The 19,352-nt window shown below is 41.3% G+C and overlaps 2 protein-coding genes across 2 annotated transcripts in view; both read left to right on the top strand.

Moving 5' to 3' along the window:
• LOC309543151 (Fc receptor-like protein 5) overlaps positions 1–14,421 on the top strand; it is a 144,168-nt gene extending 129,747 nt beyond the window's left edge. The window contains exons 9-11 of the mRNA XM_082242536.1: positions 5,935–6,219; positions 6,366–6,647; positions 14,030–14,421. Coding sequence (XP_082098662.1) covers positions 5,935–6,219; positions 6,366–6,647; positions 14,030–14,121 — 659 coding nt within the window. The 3' untranslated portion in view covers positions 14,122–14,421. The remainder of the gene's footprint in view (positions 1–5,934; positions 6,220–6,365; positions 6,648–14,029) is intronic.
• LOC309569792 (low affinity immunoglobulin gamma Fc region receptor II-b-like) lies at positions 2,317–3,063 on the top strand (the record flags this gene model as incomplete). The annotated part of the gene is made up of 2 exons (XM_082275796.1): positions 2,317–2,677; positions 2,759–3,063. The coding sequence occupies 2 exons, from the start codon at positions 2,317–2,319 to the stop codon at positions 3,061–3,063; spliced, it is 666 nt and encodes a 221-aa protein (XP_082131922.1).
• Positions 14,422–19,352: the final 4,931 nt, after the last annotated feature.

Raw genomic sequence — 19,352 nt, 5'->3', positions numbered from 1 at the left:
TTGCACCTTAATGGTTATATTATGGACACTTAATCATAGCACTTTATTATTTATTATATATGTATTGTTTATAAATACACCTTTTGGTTGTACCAATCAATTTTTTTAGAGCATCAATGTTTTAGGGCACCAATTAATTATTGTAGCACATTTATATATATTTATAATTTATTTCACATTTTGTCACCTGTTAGCGCTGTCTATTTATGTTTATAGTTTTTTCTGGTATTTTACCTAGTGAGCAGCAGCTTCAGGTTTTATACATTGTTTTTATTTTTTCACCAAAATATACATCACAGCGCGGAAAATAATTTATTGTTTTACACAATATTTTTTTATCACACCGCATTTGCGCAGCGGTTTTCCAAACGCAATTTTTTTGGGAAAAATTCACTTTTTTAAATTAAAAAATAAGAAAACAGTAAAGTTAGCCCAATTTTTTTCCACAATGTGAAAGATAATGTTACGCCGAGTAAATAGATACCCAACATGTCACGCTTCAAAATTGCGCATGCTCGCGGAATTGCGACAAAGATTGGCACTTAAAAATCCCCATAGGCAACAATTTAAAAATTTCTACAGGTTACCAGCTTAGAGTTACAGAAGAGATCTAGGGCTCAAATTATTGCTCTCGCTCTAACGATCGCCGCGATACCTCACATGTGTGGTTTGAACACCGTTTACATATGTGGGCGGGACTTGTGTATGCGTCAACTTCTGCACGTGAGCTCGGGGGCCGGGGCGCTTTAAATTCTTATTTTATTCTTCTTATTTATTTTACCTTTTATATTTTATTTTCACACTGTCCCTTTTGATAACATTTTTTTTGATAAGAGGGCACTTTAATTTTTTTTCCTATTTATTTTATTTATTATTTTTTAATTTTACACAGTTTAAAAAAAAAAAATGTGATCATTTTTATTCCCATAACAAGGAATGTAAATATCCCTTATAATAGAAATAGGCATGACAGGTCCTCTTTATTGTGAGATTTGGGGTCAAAATGACCTCACACCTCACAACTACACTAAAAAATTGTTAAAAAAAATCGGCTCTTTAAACCGGTTGCTAGGCAACGACGTTTGACGTCGCTCCGGTCCTCCAAGATCATGGAGTTGAGTGGGGACCATCTTTCCCTCACTCGACTTCCTGTCTTAGAGGATCCGGGACTGGATAGTTTTACCCGCTGCCGGCGGGTCCGGTAAGCGGGGAAAATGGCCGGGACGTAGCGGAAGGGGGGGGGGCACCTCTTCCGCCGCACTGTAAGGGTGATCCCGCGGCAAATCCGCTGCTGGGACCACCCTTATCTGAAAGCCGATCGCCCGCCGTTAAAAAAATACCAGGGTTATGTCAGCTATCTGCTGCCATAACCCCGGAATTTAGCGTCAAAGGACCGACGTAAATTGACGGCGGGTAAGTGGTTAAAGTTACAGGCATGGGACAGACCATTTAACACTGACAGGGGGTGTGCATTTATTTATTTAGGTAAGACCTTTATCCCAAAAAGAAAAAGCTGTTTGCTGTAACTGTTTATAAAGCATTAATCCCTTCCCAAACCCGCTATAGAAAGGACCTTCATGAAAGCAGAATACAAATTGGCCTAAAAGGATGAAAAATTTAGATTTTTTTTTGGGGGGGGGGGGGGTGTTATATAGCGGAATGTGAAAAATATTGTTTTTCTTTTCAGAAACATTGCTCTTTTTTTGTTTATAGCGCAAAAAATAAAAATCGCACGGGTGATCAAATAGCACCAAAAGAAATCTCTATTTGCGGGAATAAAAAGACATCAATTTTATTTGGGTACAGCGTCGCACGACTGCGCAACTGTCAGTTAAAGTAACGCAAAAAATGGCCTGGTTAGAATGTTTTGAGAGTTTTAAAGTGTTACTAAACCCACAACAGTAAAATCAGTCTGTATATGAAGTAAAGAATGCTTTTTATACTCACTGTGGAACCCGAGGGGTTAATCCTCCGCATTGTGTAACAAGGCTGTTCGATCCTGTCCTCTTTGATCCTCCAGTTCTTCCACTTTCCTCAATCAATCTCTAGAAATTTACTGAGCCTGGGGATGGGCTCAGTTGGGTGTGTATTGCTAGAGAGTTTTTTTTTTTTTTTTCTTGGGAGGGTGCATGTGATCAGCACAGGGCCAATCAGCACTGCCCAGACAGAGGGTCAGGGGTCCTGCGCCCTGATAAGGCGATCGTGGGAGAATGAAAACCCCTCCTACAAGCTTTAACCAGACACTCATAGAAGTCACAAGACTGCTATATACTGCTAATGATAAAGGGACTAAAATCATTGCCATTTCTATAGAGAATGTTCTTTTCTCATACAAGATGTGGTCACCTATCTGTGTTTTGCTGCACACTGTGCTATCTATGTGTTCTGTGTGATCTCTTTTCTTCTATAGGAGAGGCCATCAAACCTGTGGTGACCTTCACACCCAACTGGGGGAATATTCTATACTATGACAGTGTGACTCTGACATGTAATGTGCCGTCTACTATACCAGAGGGGTCCCGGACCTATCAATGGTACAGAAACCAGACACTGATAGAAGGAGATCAACAGAGACTTCATATCATTAGATCTTTAGTACGTCGGGACAGTGGAGATTACCAGTGCCGGACCATTGGTGGTGATATCAGTGATCCCGTCTTCCTAAATGTTACAGACAGTGAGTCATCATCTCATCTCCATCATTACAGATTGTTGGGTGTGAATAGAACAACCTAAAGTACATTTTATTATATTTCAGGTCATGTCATCCTGCAGAGACCTCCATCCTCCATATATGAAGGAGACCCCCTGACTCTGAGATGTCATCATGCAATATATTATAATGCAATAAACACAAAATTCTACAAGGATGATCAGGAGATAAAATCATCAGAAACCGACTCCGAGTTCCATATTCCTAATATAAGGATGAGTCAGTCTGGACTCTACAAATGTACTAAACGAATACAACACATTGATCTGTCAAATGTCCAGGAGCGCTCAGATGTCTCCTTTATCTCTGTGAAAGGTAAAATAAAATCCTATATAAAACTCTATCCTTAGAAACTTTGGTTGATCCAGAGGAAGGTGAAAAAAAATCTTTAAAGGGATCCTGTTGTTGAAATTGACCTTAAATTTCACCATGCAGCCTGCTAAAGTGACTTTTTTTTTTTTTGGGGGGGGGGGGGGCGACAACTTTTTTTTAACAAAAACATATTTATGTCAGCATTGACATGATGATTACATGTCTTTATTTATGAGAAAAGCCACTGACAGATGGCACTGCACTTCTCTATAGATACACTCCAACTGCACCTAGAAAAAGATTTGTTTCTTAAAAGATTGAGTTTTTTTTTTTTTTAATGAACATTAAAAAAAAAAAAAAAAAAGAAAAAAAAACATATATATAAAGTGTGCTTCTGTTATGTTCATAAGCCTTAGGCCCCTTTCACACTTGTGCGACTTGTCCTGCGATTTGGAACTGCAAAATTGCATTATTTCCAATGAGTACCGTTCGTATCTGGGTGACTTGAAGTCGCACTGACTTCATAGTAGTCTCTGCACTACTTTGGCCCGATTTTGATGCATTTTGAGGTCAAAAGACATCAAGCCCAGTCAAAATCGCATCAAAATCGCAGGCAACAAAGTCGCAGCAACATAGCGGTAAAATCGTGCGACTTTAAAGTCGCACAAGTTTGAAAGGGGCCTTAAAGGGATAGTAAAGTCAGAAGGTGCATTAAGATAAAAAAAGCCTCCTGTGTGGAGCAGCCCCCCTCACCCCCCTAATATTTACCTGAACCCATCTTTATCCAGCAAGGTTGCAGGAGTTTTATCAGCTTCCCAGGACTCCCCTCTTCATTGGCTGAGACAGGAGCACGGCACCATTGGCTCCCGCTGCTGTCAATCAAAGTCAGTCAGCCAATCAAGAGACAGAGGGGTAAGGGCAGGGTCACAGCTCAGTGTCTGAATGGACACAGGGAGCTGTGGCTTGGCTTGGGTGCCCCCCATGGAAAGCTGTTTGCTGTGGGGGCATTGAACACCTCATTAAAGCCCTTTAGTACAGACTATCAGTGTCCATCAATGCCCATCAGTGCCACTTCATCAGTGCCACCCCATCAGTGCAGCCTATCATTGCCCATCAGTGCAGCCTCATCAGTGCCCATCAATGAGGGGGAAAAATGACCTGTTTGCAAACTTTTATAACAACCTATGAAAAAGTTTTTTTTTTTCTTCAAAATTCTCGGTCTTTATTCATTTATTAACCACTTAATGACCAGATTTTCCCCCTTAATGACCAGGCTATATTTTGCGATTAGGCACTGCGTTATTTTAATTGACAATTGCGCGGTCGTGCAACGCTGTACCCAAATAAAATTGATGTCCTTTTTTTCCCACAAATAGAGCTTTCTTTTGGTGGTATTTGATCACCTGTGCGATTTTTTTTTTGTGCTATAAACAAAAAAAGAGCGACAATTCTGAAAAAAAAAAATATACAGTATATATATACATATATATATATATATATATATATATATATATATATATTTCACATTCTGCTATATAACATTCCCAAAAAGAAATCATTTAAAAATCAAAATTTGTTAACATTTTAGGCCAATTTGTTTTCTGCTACATATTTTTGGTAAAAAAAATCGCAATAAGTGTATATTGATTGGTTTGTGCAAAAGGTATAGCGTTTACTAACTAAGATTTATGTCATTATTTTTTACTAGTAATGGAGGTGATCTGCTATTTGTAGTGGGACTGCAACATTGTGGCGGACAGATCGGACCCCTAACTGACATTTTTGACACTTTTGGGGTGACCAGTGACATTACTACAGTAATCAGTGCTAAAGATATGCACTGTCACTGTAATAATGACACTGGCAGGGAAGGGGTTAACAGTGTGGGTGATGAAGGGGTTAAATGTGTACCTAGGGGCGTGTTTGTAACTGTATGGGGGTGTGGCTTGTGTATATGATCATAGAGACATGTGATCCTATATAGAAGGATCACAGGCGCTCTGTGATCATTCCAGAGAGAAGAACAGTCAGCTGTGTTTACAACATCCGACCGTCCTTCTCTCTCAGCGGGGAGCGATCGCAGGTGTTAGGTGGCAATCGGAGCCGCCTGCCCGCTGCATCTGCTTCCTCGCTGACGAGCAGGGGCGGGAGCGCACCACCGGAGGGGCAGGATCGCCCTTTAGCTCCCTGAGTGCAACCAACGTATACCTACTGCAGTTTCCACAGGAGCGCCTGCCTGCCGCAGTAAAACTGCAGTGGGCGGTCGTAAACTGGATAAATGACACTGGCAGGGAAAGGGTTAACACTGGGGGTGATCAAGGGGTTAAATGTGTTTCTTATATGTGCTTACTAACTGTGTGGGGGATGTACTGAACAGAGGCACAGAGAGATTGGTCAGCTTAGCTGAATCACATGATCTTTCCCTGCCTCTCTGACAGGAGAGCCGTTTTACATTGTTTACATTCCAGACGGCTCTCCTGTCAATTTTGCCGAAGATTACTGGAGGTTGGCGGTGATCGAGCTCCTCCCACAGTCTGCCTCCCGCTGTGTCTATGTAGATCTATGGAATTATGCACAGCTGAGCCGACCTGCCACAGTAAATCTGCGTGGGACGGTTGGCAATTGGTTAAGGACATTGCCTGCTTGAAGTCTGTATGTCTGTGTTGGTTACCTCCAGTGTCTCGGCTGACCGCTCACCATCCAGATATACATTTAGAATAAATGACTTGTGACAAAGCTGACCATGCCGGGCTCTCTATTACTGTAGTGGATACAACAGATCCAATTAGTTCAACACTGATGGACATTTCTCTATATCCATTGCACAGCATTGTGTGATTGTCAACATTTAGAGAATAATAATTAATGTATTTCCATCATTTTCCATTTCTAACGATTTCCTCTTCCAGAGCTCTTCTCCCCTCCAGAAATAAAAGTGACCCCGTCCAGGGTAATAGAAGGAGATGAGATGACGGTGAGATGTGACACCAGACTGGATCCGCTCAGAGGGGGCACAGAGCTGCACTTTGCCCTCTACAGAGAAGGACGGAATGTGTGGGGATACAATGTATCTGATACATACAGAGTGCCGTCAGCTCAGCTGGAGGATTCTGGGAATTATACCTGTGAAGTGAGGACAGCGTCTGACACTGTGAGGAAGATGAGTGATGGGCTCTATATCCAGATAATACATGGTGAGTGTGTAACCCTGAATGAATGGCTTTGGTCCAATCATACATTATCCTCATATATACTTCTCATTTCTTTATTCCCCCGCCAGTCACATGTTGAGGGAATAGAGTTCATACTGACCAATCATTGTCATCCTTTCCTCTTCCAGAGCTCTTCTCTCCTCCACAAATAAAGGGGCCTTCATCCAGTGTAATAGAAGGAGGTGAGATGACGGTGAGATGTGACACCAGACTGGATCCGCTCAGAGGTGGCACAGAGCTGCACTTTGCCTTCTACAGAGATGGACGGAATGTGCGGGGATACAATGTATCTGATACATACAGAGTGCGGTCAGCTCAGCTGGAGGATTCTGGGAATTATACCTGTGAAGTGAGGATGAGATCTGGATCTGTGAAGAAGAGAAGTGATGGGATCTATATCCAGATACATGGTGAGGATATAAAAGTAAATTAAGTCAATGAGATCTCCAGGCATTGGCAGAAAACACTTCCAGCTTTCCCAATATTCAGTATACGGTGTCACAATATCAGGTGCACTAGTCACCGAATCCTGCGAGCTACTACAACCACTACTGATCCAATAAGGGAAGCTCCAAGCTCTAATCACCATCTCATTCTAAAGTGTGTAATAACATGAAAAACCAACACATAGTGCTGTGCTAAATAATACAAAGCAATCACAAATAATTAAAAATAAATATGGTGGATGATAACAACTGTTATATCCCAATTGTAACAAACGTGTGCTACACTAGAGATAGCATGTGAAATAATCAAACTTGTGATGTATTCAAATTTAATAAAAACAATATAGTCCACTACTGTAGTTTCAAACTCAAAAAAGGGGGCTAATAATACATTATGTATTCCCGATAGTGTTTGTCAACATAGCCTGAAAAACGTTGTTCAAAAAAAATGTATCCTGTGTGAGTCCCTTTGGCTGTGGGGCTCGTGGAACCCAGATTACTTTAGAGAAGTCAGGAAACTCCTTGTCCAGCTTCCCCGGCCCCTCTTATGTGTAAGTCACCCCGTGTCTATTAGGGGCACAGGGTGACCAAGAACCCCAGTTGGGTCTGCACTAATGAGACTCACTGTACAATCACACTGAACTCAGCATTTCGTGTTACACCGGTTATCCTGGGTTCTATATGTGTGGTTTGTGTTGAAACAGTGAGGGGCTCTTTCACTTGGGACAATAATATTTCTGAACAATACCCCTCAGGAAATATAAACAGATAAACAATTTGACTTTTCAGATTACTAGAATATTGCAGGAGTGTCTCATAGACCCTTGCTAGATAGTGAGGTGGGGTGGGGTTTGGTATTGTTAAGTACCTGTATTCCATTGTTCTATTGTTTCTGTCTGCCTTAAGATCAACCTATTATGGGATGTATATGTATATGTGGATTGGCTGCTAAAGGGGAGGGGTTGTCCCACAGTGTATATCTCTTTGTAGTAAAACAAAACCTCCTGCGCTCGAGTGCTGTCTGATGGAGTAGAAAGAGGTGCACTACTAACTCAGATGTAGAGAGAGCTGTTTGGTCTTGCTGCCCCCTTCAGGATCAAGGGTATCCAGAACCACTGATAGAAAGGAAAAAAAGAAAAAGAGGGGCGCACCGACCTAGTGCATTACCATAAAACCATTTATTAAAATATTAAAAAGTGTACAAAGTACTCACAAAACTGGTGTGATACAACACACATCAAAGTAGCATATACAGTCTCCAAAGTAGCCAGGTCCCAGTTGTGACGAATGGACATGCAGATAGTCGCATGGGGCTGCTGTGGCTAGGCTGACGCGTTTCAGGGGCGAGCCCCCTTCCTCAGAGCCAGAAAAAATGCAGCATTCATTAGATGTGTTAACATAATTAAAACATTTACCCATCCTTCTTATCTAATGACCTCTGACCTGTCGGCTAGTGAGAAGCCATTACTTATTTGGATTGTGACACAACTGTCAGACATCTAGACTAGGTTGGTATATTTACGACACCTTTGAGCACTTAAACGAGACTAAAGCAATTCTTATATAAACACTCCTACCACATGCCTTAAAATGAAGTAATTAGTATTCACTTTAGTTTTAAGTCTAAGTAAGATACTACTATGAGAATATAAACCCAAAATGTGATACAACATTCCTAAATATATATGTATATGCCTTACATAAGATAATGACATAATTATGGCTAATATCTTCTCACATATAATAATGTACCTTTAACATTTATATTTTATATGTCTGATGAAAAACACTGAGCCCTTGTCTATTGTTAAATACTTATAGACAGACTGACACTACCATCCCCTTAACATCTGTTATCTGATAGAGATGTCAATGTATCAGCTTATTTATGACAAAAGAAAATAGAAATGTCTGCTGAAATTATAAGACCCTATTGTTGAAATTCTATGCTCTCTTGTAAGCTTGTAAGAGACATTTTGTTTAACAAGTATATATGAACTTTGTTTGACCTTAAAAACAAAATGGAAGTCATGCTGCACCATTCAGAATCTTATATGCATAATATGAATACATGGCTTTTAAAATCACTTTTCTTTTTACCTATTATTATTTTAATCAACCCCCAATAACCCCGAAAGCCACAAACATGGACACACATGAAAAACAGGAACAAAAAATATATATTATCGTCCAGACGCCAGAGTGATCCCAACCGGCAATCGCCGTGTATTTATCCCAGCCTCACTAGCTTGAGCCCCCAGAGATCCACACAGGGAAACTCCACATTTACCTCTTCAATTGATAGGATATACACGGCGAGTGGTTGGAGTTCTTCTGTATGGGATTACTCTGGCGTCTGGACGATAATATATATTTTTTGTTCCTGTTATTCTTGTGTGTCCATGTTTGTGGCTTCTCATTGCCTGCGGCGAGTCCATACTCCCATTTATGTGGGTCTGGTTTATTTTGTCCGGGTATTCTTTCTTGTTTATACATTCTATTTGAATATGTTTCCATTGTGAACCAAAGTAACAATAAAGATAATATTTTTACAATTATACCCTTCCGCCACTTTTTTGCCAACATAATAGCCTTCCTTTTTTCTGTGCTTACACAGGATACATTTTTTGCACATAGTCCACTACTGTGCAGTTTTTAAACAAATGTATTGTGATGATCCTCCCCTTCACCGATATCCATGTTATACAAAGTGCTCACTCTTATTTCTCCTTTCGTAATGTTAAGTGAACACGTCCATCTGCCACCACAATGCGATGAGTGCCCCCCCCCCTTTTTTTTGCTGTGTTCTCACCTCAAATAGTGTGACCTCGCACTTAAGTTCAGTTCAATAACGCCTTTTTGCCTCTCCTAGGCGTGTGTGTCCAGTAAGCTTACTGTGAATGACCAGTAAGCCCCAATGTGAGCTCCTTGTCTCCTCAGTACCATTCCAATTGTCACATATGAAGAAAGAATTCAATAGTCCTTATACCTCTGTATGTATCAGATACAATGTATCTGATACATACAGAGATGGACAGACTGTGCGGGAATACAATGTATCTGATACATACAGAGTGCCGTCAGCTCAGCTGGAGGATTCTGGGAATTATACCTGTGAAGTGAGGACGGCGTTCAACACTGTGAGGAAGATGAGTGATGAGCTCTATATCCGGATAGGGCAGATACACGGTGAGCTTGAAGAATTGAGTAAGCCTCTGATCTGTACATGTTCAGTCTCAGATATCACTTTATGGAAAATTCATTGCTCTGAGAATCAGCCTGTATAGATTGTTTGGCAACTTGATGACTTGAGAAGATCCACAGGCAGTGTTATCTCATCAAGATGCAGAAGTGAAATCCATTATAGCTTGCTCTAGGCTCACTTTGGGTTTTATACTTGCAGGTGAAAAGACATTTTGATATAAAAGCCTCCCGATTCTCCAGAAAGAAATACTAACATTGCACGCAGAGAAAAAGGGAGTTCCTAGCTAAGGACTAAAATATCTAACACTAGACAGAAGTAGGGTATAGAGGAACATATCAAAACACAATAAATGACTATAAAAATACTGCTGTGGCAGCACTGTATAATAATACATTGGTAAATCTGGTAATATAAAAGTACACTATCTACATAGAACAAATCCAATCCAGTATTTTGGTGTCTGGACACATTTTCCCTAAATAACACATGTGATCCTGAAACTGTCAATTCACTATACCGTTTTGTGGTATGCGGTAATTAAGCAGTGGTCCAGGCATGCAGTAATGATGGAAGTGATGACTTTGGTCAGACTCATCACATCTCAATGGGCAGGGCATGGAAATGTTTAGAAAAGGGTGCCAAATAAATGAGCCTTTGGCTAGTCTAACCTCATTTGCCAGCTGGACGTTGCATTAATTTCCCATACATTCCTAATGGAGCTATTCGCAGCCAATTTTTTTGGAGTTTCAGGCATTTCATGGAGTTTCACCCATGACCAAGTTGCTGGCTTTCCTGCACTTTGTGGGCCTCCTATCAGATGGTAGCTGGAGAGGTGGTTGGAGTATCACAGCCATCTTTCTCAAGTTTGGTTGCTAAGGCCCTGCAGGGTTTTAGGCCAATTGCCCCCAAATATATCCACCTGTCTAACACACGTCAGGTGTAGGATCAGTTTAAGAACGATTTCTATGCTGTAGCTGGAATTCCCAATGTCATGGGTGTAATAGACTGTACCCATGGGCCTTTTTTTGTCCCCTCTGATAAAGAACACATCTACAGTAATAGGAAGGGGTACCACTCACTAAAATACAGGTTGTCTGTGATGCATTCCTGATGTATATTCGGAAATGTGATCACCAGCTTCCCAGGATCGGTCCATGATGCCCACATATTAAGGCAATCCTAGCTCTACCACCATGTTGACACTAACAGAAAAACCGGAGGTTGGCTTCTTGGTGAGACACTTTTTATTATCAAATATGTCTCAATGCATGCCACATACATAATACATGGAAGTCTATCTTTACATGTTACACTCCTGTGTTTATACCTTGCACACCAATTATACACAGCACATTTTTAGCCTTGGCTGCTAAAGAAATGGCTCCACCAGATCCTCAACCTGGCGGAAGGCGGCGGAGCTGTCAGATGGTGGGAGCCAGCATCGGGAGCAAAGCTTTTCTTTTTTGTTTTGGTCAGCGGTGTGATTGACGATGGATCTACACCGGGAACATTTTTTGTACTTGTCAAATACTGCCTACTGTATATTGTTACACTAGACTTTTTTTTGGTAAATTAGTTGAGGTACTATGTACTCCATATTCATTCACATGGGGGGGGGGTTAGGATCTGGGGTCAAAGGGGGCTTCCTGATTCTGATAAGCCCCCTCCCCACAGACCCCCAAAACCACCAGCCAGAGCTGTTGGGAAGTTGCCCTTGTCCCTATCAACATGGGGACAAGGTGCTTTGGGGGGGGGTCAGAGCCTCTTCTACCCCAAAGCACCCCCTCATGTTAAGGGCATGTGGCCTGGTATGGTTAAGGAGGGGGTCACTTACTCACCCCCCCCCCTTTACTAACATGCCAGGCTGCATGTTAAGATAAGGGTCTGGTAAGGATCTTTTTTTTTTTTTTTTGGCGTGGGAGTTCCCCTGAAAATCCCTACCAGACCTGAAGGGCCTGGTATTGATTGGGTGGGCCCACGACATTTTTTTCTTATTTTTATTGCTGGCAATTCTTTTTTTTTTTTTTTTACATTTAGCTATCAGTGGGGAAGCCTGCTGACAGCTGATGACTCATTGGTTGGTAAGGATGCATCAGCCGCCCGCTCCTTAACAACCATGACAGTTACTGGTTGTTAAGGATGCTGGTAGCTGCGTATTCCTTAACAACCTGCTGTTTTCAGTTTGTGTTAAGGATGCCGGCTTCTGCCAGTGGTGAATTACTGCAGGCTTTCACTACTAAAGTACCGCATGACTTCATAAAATAAACTCATGTGGTATTTTAGTAGCGTTTTTTTAGTGGATGCCCAAAAACTTTTTGAAAAATGCTGTGCGGTATTTTACTGCATATTTGGATGTCGTAAGATACTGCTTTGTAAATGGAGCCCAATGAGAGCCAATTATTTAAAGGAATAGATTAGCCAGTCCACTTTCTATTAAAGCTTGGGCTCACAACAGCAGCCATATTGTCCATGTATGTTGGAGCTGTTAGAGAGAGCTGATAATTCAGTTTAGGGAGAGAAACATTTTTTAATGAATTATTATTATATATGTTTTACTATTGTTACACGTCCCCATGGCAGTGCCAAGCTTCCCGTGCCTTTAGTTTGACAAAAGATTGTGAATTAGCCCTAAAAAGGGCCAAAATAACATAATTCCCGCCTCCCTTTTCTTCTTTCCTTCTTTTCTTCTGCTTTTTCAGTTTTTTCTTCTTCTTTTATTTTCCTCCTTTTTCTTCTTCTTTTTATTCAGCTTTTTCTTCTTTTTCTGCTTTTTCTTCTTTCCTTCTTTTTCTGTTTTTTCATCTTCTTTCCTTCTTTTTCTTCTTTTTCTCCTTTTTATTTTTTTCTATTTCTTCTATTTCTTCTTTTTCTGTTTTTTTCTTCTTCTCTCCTTCTTTTTCTGCTTTTTTTCATCTTCTTTCCTTTTTTTTCTGCTGTTTCTTCGGCTTTATTCTGTTTTTTCTTCTTTTTCTTCTTTTTTTTCTGCTCTTTTTTCTGCTTTTTCTTCTTCTTCTTTCTCTGCCTTTTCTTCTTCTTTCTCTGCCTTTTCTTCTTCTTTCTCTGCCTTTTCTTCTTCTTTCCTGCTTTTTCTTCCTTTTTGTTTATTTATTTATTTTTTCTTATTTATTCTATTTCTTCTTTTTTCGTCTTTTTCTTCTTTCCTGCTTTTCTTCTGCTTTTTCTTCTTTTTTTCTGTTTTTTCCTGCTTTTTCTTCCTTTTCTTTTATTTCTTATATTTCTTCCTTTTCTGCTTTTTCTTCTTCTTTCCTGCTTTCTCTGTTTTTTTCGTCTTTTTTTTTCTGCTTTTTCTTCATTTTCTTCTATTTCTTCTTTTTCTTCTTTTTCTGCTTTTTTTCCCTGCTTTTTCTTCCTTTTCTTTTATTTCTTATATTTCTTCTTTTTCTGCTTTTTCTTCTTCTTTCCTGCTTTCTCTGTATTTTCTGCTTTTTCCTAATTTTCTTCTATTTCTTCTTTCCTTCTTTTTCAGCCTTTTCTTCTTCTTTCCTGCTTTTCCTTCTTTTTCTTCCTTTTCTTTTATTTGTACTTTTTCTGCTTTTTCTTCTTTTTTTTTTCTTTTTCTTCTTCTTCTGCTTTTTCTGCTTTTTCTTCCCCATCCTTAGATGGACCCAAAGCAATATGATGTCCAAATAAGTCCCTGATGTTGGGGATTTGAATCTTCTCTTTTCTTTAACCATCAACTATATTTAATAATGATTACAGCTAAGTAACATTTAAGGCTCTAATAAAAATAAAAAAATGGTATTGTATTTTTTTAACCTCCTTTATGTGAAGACACTGAGAAGAACATTTATTGCAAAAGTTCCTAAAACAAAAAGTTAAATACAAAGTGGAAATACATATGTTTAATGGTTGACCTACCAATGGATTTGTAATTTTGGTCAGACCATCTTGTAACTTACGTTCCTTCTCAGCCCGTTATGGGATTATCTCCTAGGTCATTTTTGTTACTTTCTATGTCACCTCTCCTCCTATTGGAGGACTATTGGAACATAAAACAACATCATTGCTTTTGTCCAATGAGAAGGAAGCTTCTCCAGACCCTTCAGAGTTTGTAATAGTTCAAAATCACACAAAAAAGTTCTAAAAATTGTATAACTTCCATCTCTGATTCTCTCCTCAGATTACACGGTGCAGAATATAATACGACTGGTGATCTCTGGATTTGTATTGGCTGCCTCTCTATGTTTCATCTACTTCCACAACAAGTGGTAGAGAAGAGGAAGAACTTCTAGGAATCTGAGGACCTCAATGAAACATCTAAGTGAAGAAGTCTTGGTTAAATTTAAAGGAAATTCTGCATTTTTCAATAAATTAATGTTCCCAAATAACTTGAGATTGATCTAAAGAAGTATAAAAGAGTAAACTAACGAGCTTATACACAGCATAGAGTGAGCAGTGGACAAACAGAAGTGGTCACTGAGCTCACACCTCGAGGGGAATTTACCAGGAAGGAAATAAAATGGTTTTCTTGATAAAACTAAGATAAGATCCGAAATACAAATGTCACACTTTACTGATTATGCTGTTAAAATTATGAAATATATATTATATTAATATATATTATTCAAAGTTCTGAAGACGAAAGAAAGAATCAAGTGTTTTTTTTTTTATATTATTTTTTTTAATAATGGTCAGGTTAAGATGAAATATTATATATTAATATGTTGTATTCCTATTTTTAGCCAACAGATAACATTGTAGGCAAATTTTTCTTATATGTTTCTTACCTCTAGAGCTTTCTTTTGGTGGTATTTTATCACCGCAAGGCTTTTTCTTTTTTTGCTAAACAAATAAATACAGACTGAAAAGTTTGAAAAAAAATGCTTTTGTTTATGTAATAAAATTTTGTAAATAGATATGTTTTTTCCTGCACTGATGAGCACTGATGAGGCTGCACTGACAGGCACTGATGAGGAGGCACTGATGGGGTGGCACTAATATACGGCACTGATAGGCAGCACTGATATGCAGCACTGATGGGCACTGATATGTGGCACTGCTGGGCACTGATAGACAGCATTGATGGGCACTGATAGGTGGCACTGATGGGCACTGATAGGCGGCACTGATGGGCACAAATAGGTGGCACTGATGGGCACTGATAGGCGGCACTGATCTGCACTGATTGGTGGCACTGATGGGCACTGATAGGCCCCTGGTGTCATGGGCGGGCATCCCTGGTGGTTCTAGTGGCACCCCCCTCCAAGGGTCTGCACTGGTAATCAATGCTCTGATTACCAGTGCAGACCCCCCCCCCCCCTGTCAGGAGAGCCGCAGATCGGCTCTCCTCTACTCGTGGTTGTCAGGCACGAACTGAGGAAAGCCGATCAACGGCACTTCCTATTTATAATGTGACCAGCTGTGATTGGACACAGCTGGTCACATGGTAAAGAGCCTACGTCAGTAGGCTCTTAACCGAGATCAGAGATGTGGTGAGTCAGAGTGACACGCCGCAGAGCGCATTATCCTGCCGCCGTCATATGACGTCCGGTCAGGATAATGTGACCACCTTCAGTTTAGTGCGAATGGGGGCCTTCATGCTCCAGTGTTTTAAGAGGGACCCCCGTATAAAAAGCATAAAGGGCAAGGAGCTGTACTGGGTGGCAAAACGTACTTAGACCCCCGGTACAAACAAAAAATGGTGGAAATGTTACCACCATCACAGATTTCAGATTCACACGTTCGGTACATCTCTACAGCTGTACTCCGGATCCAGCATAAGGGAACGCCTAGACCGACAGGTGTCTGACTACATCGGGTTAACGGCCGATGTGGATACTCTGAGGAGTGATAAACCCCTGGACTACTGGGTGGGCAGGCTTGACCTCTGGCAAGAGCTTGCACAATTTGCAATGGAACTGTTGGCTTGCCCCTCGTCCAGTGTCCTGTCCGAAAAGACGTTCAGCGCAGCAGGGGAGATCGTGACCGATAAGCGCACTCGCCTAGCTCATGACAGTGTTGACTACCTCACATTTATAAAAATTAATGAGGCATGGATCTCAGAGGAATTCAACACATGTGACCAGTAGACCATGTTTGATTACAATTCCTCATAACAGACCACAAATATCTGCCAGACTGCCATCCACCTACAACAATTCATGGTCCTTGTCTTCGGTAAATACAGCGTCATAAAAGGCATTTCATGTCCATTGAATGCCTAATTTTTGGGGCCTTTCATGGCTGACAATTATTTTTCCTGTCAATGCCTAATGTACCTCCAGCCACAGAATACAACATTCTCAGCTGTCAGGTAAACCCATGTGGGCTAATTTTTGGGGCCTGGAATGGGCGACACTTACTTCTGTATCCTGTGAATGCCTAATGTACCTTCAGCCACAGAATACAATGTTCTTAGCTGTTAGGTGAATGCATGTGGGCTAATTTTTGGGGCCTGGAATGGCCGACACTTACTTATGTATCCTGTGAATGCCTAATGTACCTCCAGCCACAGAAGACAACGTTCTTTGCTGTCAGGTGAACGCGTGTGGGCTAATTTTTGGGGCCTGTACCGGCCAACACTTATTTCTTTATCCTGTGAAAGCCTAATATTTCAGACTGGAATTGAAAATCAATGGGTCTATAAACGTTCCGCCAAATTGTGGAACGGATGCAGACCCATTTTACAGACCTGTGAATGGACCCTATATGTATTTGACATGTAGCTACTGGCTGCTGTTAGTTCTGGCTGATTTAGAGAAAAAAAAAACACATTTTTTTGTTGAACAAAAACAAACAAAAAAGAAATGTAAGGGCAACTTTTCCAATAGCAATACTTCTGTTATGACATTTTCCATGTTGTGGGACTATTTGTGCACAGCTAGTAAGTCTTTTGTGGCTGCAAATATGACCTAAAGGTTTTTAAAGTTTGTCTGCCATTAAAGTCAATTTGGCCCGCAGCGAACTTGCGGTTCGCGAACATTTGAGAAAGTTTGCGGATAACGTTCACGAACCGCCCCGGCCGATGTTCGTCCATCACTACTCTTTATGTGTACTAGCTGCCTCTGTGTGTTTTATCTACTTCCACAACAAGCGGTAGGGAGGAGGAAGAACTTCCAAGAAATTGATGACCTCAGTGAAACTTTGAGGATCTAAAAAACGCATTGGTTGATGTAAAAAATTAAAAGGAACTCTCAGTTAGAACTCAATAATAATCTTACCTAGACATTGGGAAAAAATAAAATAAAAACTGAAACATTTAAATCATGCACCACATGGGGAGCCATGGACAAAGCAGAAGTAATCTCAATACTGGATGGACAGAAATACAATTTCTTTGGCTGGAAAAAACATCTCCCATATACAGTATGTATCTCATCTGTGTATTCAGCTGTTTGCCTGGAGGCCAGGTTTATTGTGCAGGTCAGTACAATGTGGTTAACAGCAAAGGTGGTGGAAATGATTTCCTCCCAGAGCCAGTCTTCTGATTCTTACATTACACCCAAACACATCGTCCAATAAAACATGTAAGACTAAAGGGACCCTTTCACTAACTCAGCACAGACAAATCAAGTTTTTTAAATGTGTATTTACAGAATTTTTCTTTTCAATAAACCATGTGTAAGGAAAGGCTTGCAAATAGACAAGCTAACTCCTCTGGAGGGACTTCTGCGCACAGGCCAACACATGTTCCCTCCTGTGCTCGCAGGAATTGGGCACTAGCTAATGCATATGCGCACACGTGCCCTCACGCATTCTTGTGCGCCAGCGCTTAAGTGCGCCTGTGACAAATGCTGGCGTCAAATGGGCTATTTCAACTTTGTCTTCAGTCTCCTCTGTAACCTGTGACCCTGTAAATCTGTATCCAGTTTCCAGTTGCTTACCCAGCTTGTCTTGACCATTCTCTGAACTCCACCTGCACTGACCTTGGCTTGTCCCCTGACCTCTTGTCAGTGTCACCTGTGGGACCAAGGGATGGGGAGTCCACCATGGGGATTGTGAACCCAACAGCTGATGGCTGAGGGTCAATGGCTCAGAGAAGCAGCTACACAGGGTTGCAGCCACGGTCCTGGAGGGGGAGCTAAAGCACAAGATTTCCCAGAGCGTGGAGTCTAAGAGCCAACAGGTTTTCACTAGAGCCTCTGATGTTGAGGATGGACTTGGCTGCAGCTGACTCCCGGTCGCAGCCCCCAGGGTCTCCCAGCTCACGCTCACGACTGGCTCTGATTGATGGAGAGGAAGCAGCAGTAAAGGGCCACAAGGGATAGTCAGGACAACAAACTAAAGGTCGGGGCAACAAGCAGATGGGGATGGTCAGAAGGACAAGCCAAAGGTTGGGGTAACAAGCAAACAGGGATGGTCAGGTGAACAAGCCAAAGTCAGTAAACAGAGATCAGACGTAGAGCACATGGCAACAAACACTCAGGAAAGCCTTCACACAATTGTTGCTTGGGCAAAGACGGCTTGCAGTGAGGCGGTTAACCTCCCCGGCGGTATTCTCGAGTGTGGCTCGGGGATAATATACAGTGCCAAAATTGGTAACCCTGAGCCACACTCGGGATTACCCCACAATCAAACTTACCTTCCACTGTGATCCCCGTGGACCTCCAGCCATCCTCCTGCTGTGTGCTCAGCCGATGCCGTCACCTGTCTTCCAGGTCCCTTCCATGCGAGCTCTGTGATGCAGAGGGATGGAACTGGCGGGAGATTAAAAGTACAAAAAAAAAAATGTCATGATACAGTGTAATCCATCCTGTCTGTGTATGACCCGGCCTGCCTGACTCTGCAGCGTTGCCTGCTGTCGCTGGTGCATGCTTCCCACCTGCTCACCTGCTTACTGGAGCCATCGGATGTCTTCTCTTGCCCAGCACATGCCCTGCTACTAGTAAGATCTACAGGCACTCATGTCACTCTGTGCTCCTGCTTCTTCTGTCTGCACTATCAGGGGCCCCAAGTCATAGGTGTAAGAGAGGTCTTCCTTATCATATTTATAGATAGAATTCAGAGAGTAGTGGTTAATGATTCTTACTCTGAATGGTCTAAGGCTATCAGTGGTGTGCCCCAAGGTTCAGTGTTGGGACCCTTACTTTTTAATATCTTTATAAATGATCGAGTCTGGGATTAAAAGTACCATTTCAGTCTTTGCAGATGACACCAAGCTTTGCAGTGGAATAACTTCTTTACAGGATGTCTCCAATTTACAAGCCAACCTCAATGCACTGTTTCATTGGGCAACTATGTGACTAATGAGTTTTAATGTTGATAAATGTAAAGATATGCACTTGGGAACTAAGAATATGCATGCATCATGCATACTAGGTGAAGTAGAACTGGGGGAATCCATAGCGGAGGAGGATCTGGGGGAATCCATAGCAGAGAAGGATCTGGGGGAATCCATAGCGGAGAAGGATCTGGGTGTTCTGGTAGATCCTAAGCCTAATAATAGCATGCAATGCCAAGCTGTGGTTTCCAAAGCAAGCAAAGTCCTTTCTTGTGTTAACAGA

Source organism: Pelophylax lessonae (assembly GCF_965119305.1).
Source record: "Pelophylax lessonae genome assembly, chromosome: 13".
NCBI lineage: Eukaryota > Metazoa > Chordata > Amphibia > Anura > Ranidae > Pelophylax > Pelophylax lessonae.
Note: the sequence above shows the minus strand (reverse complement) of the source record. Positions and strands in the feature narration are given on the sequence as shown.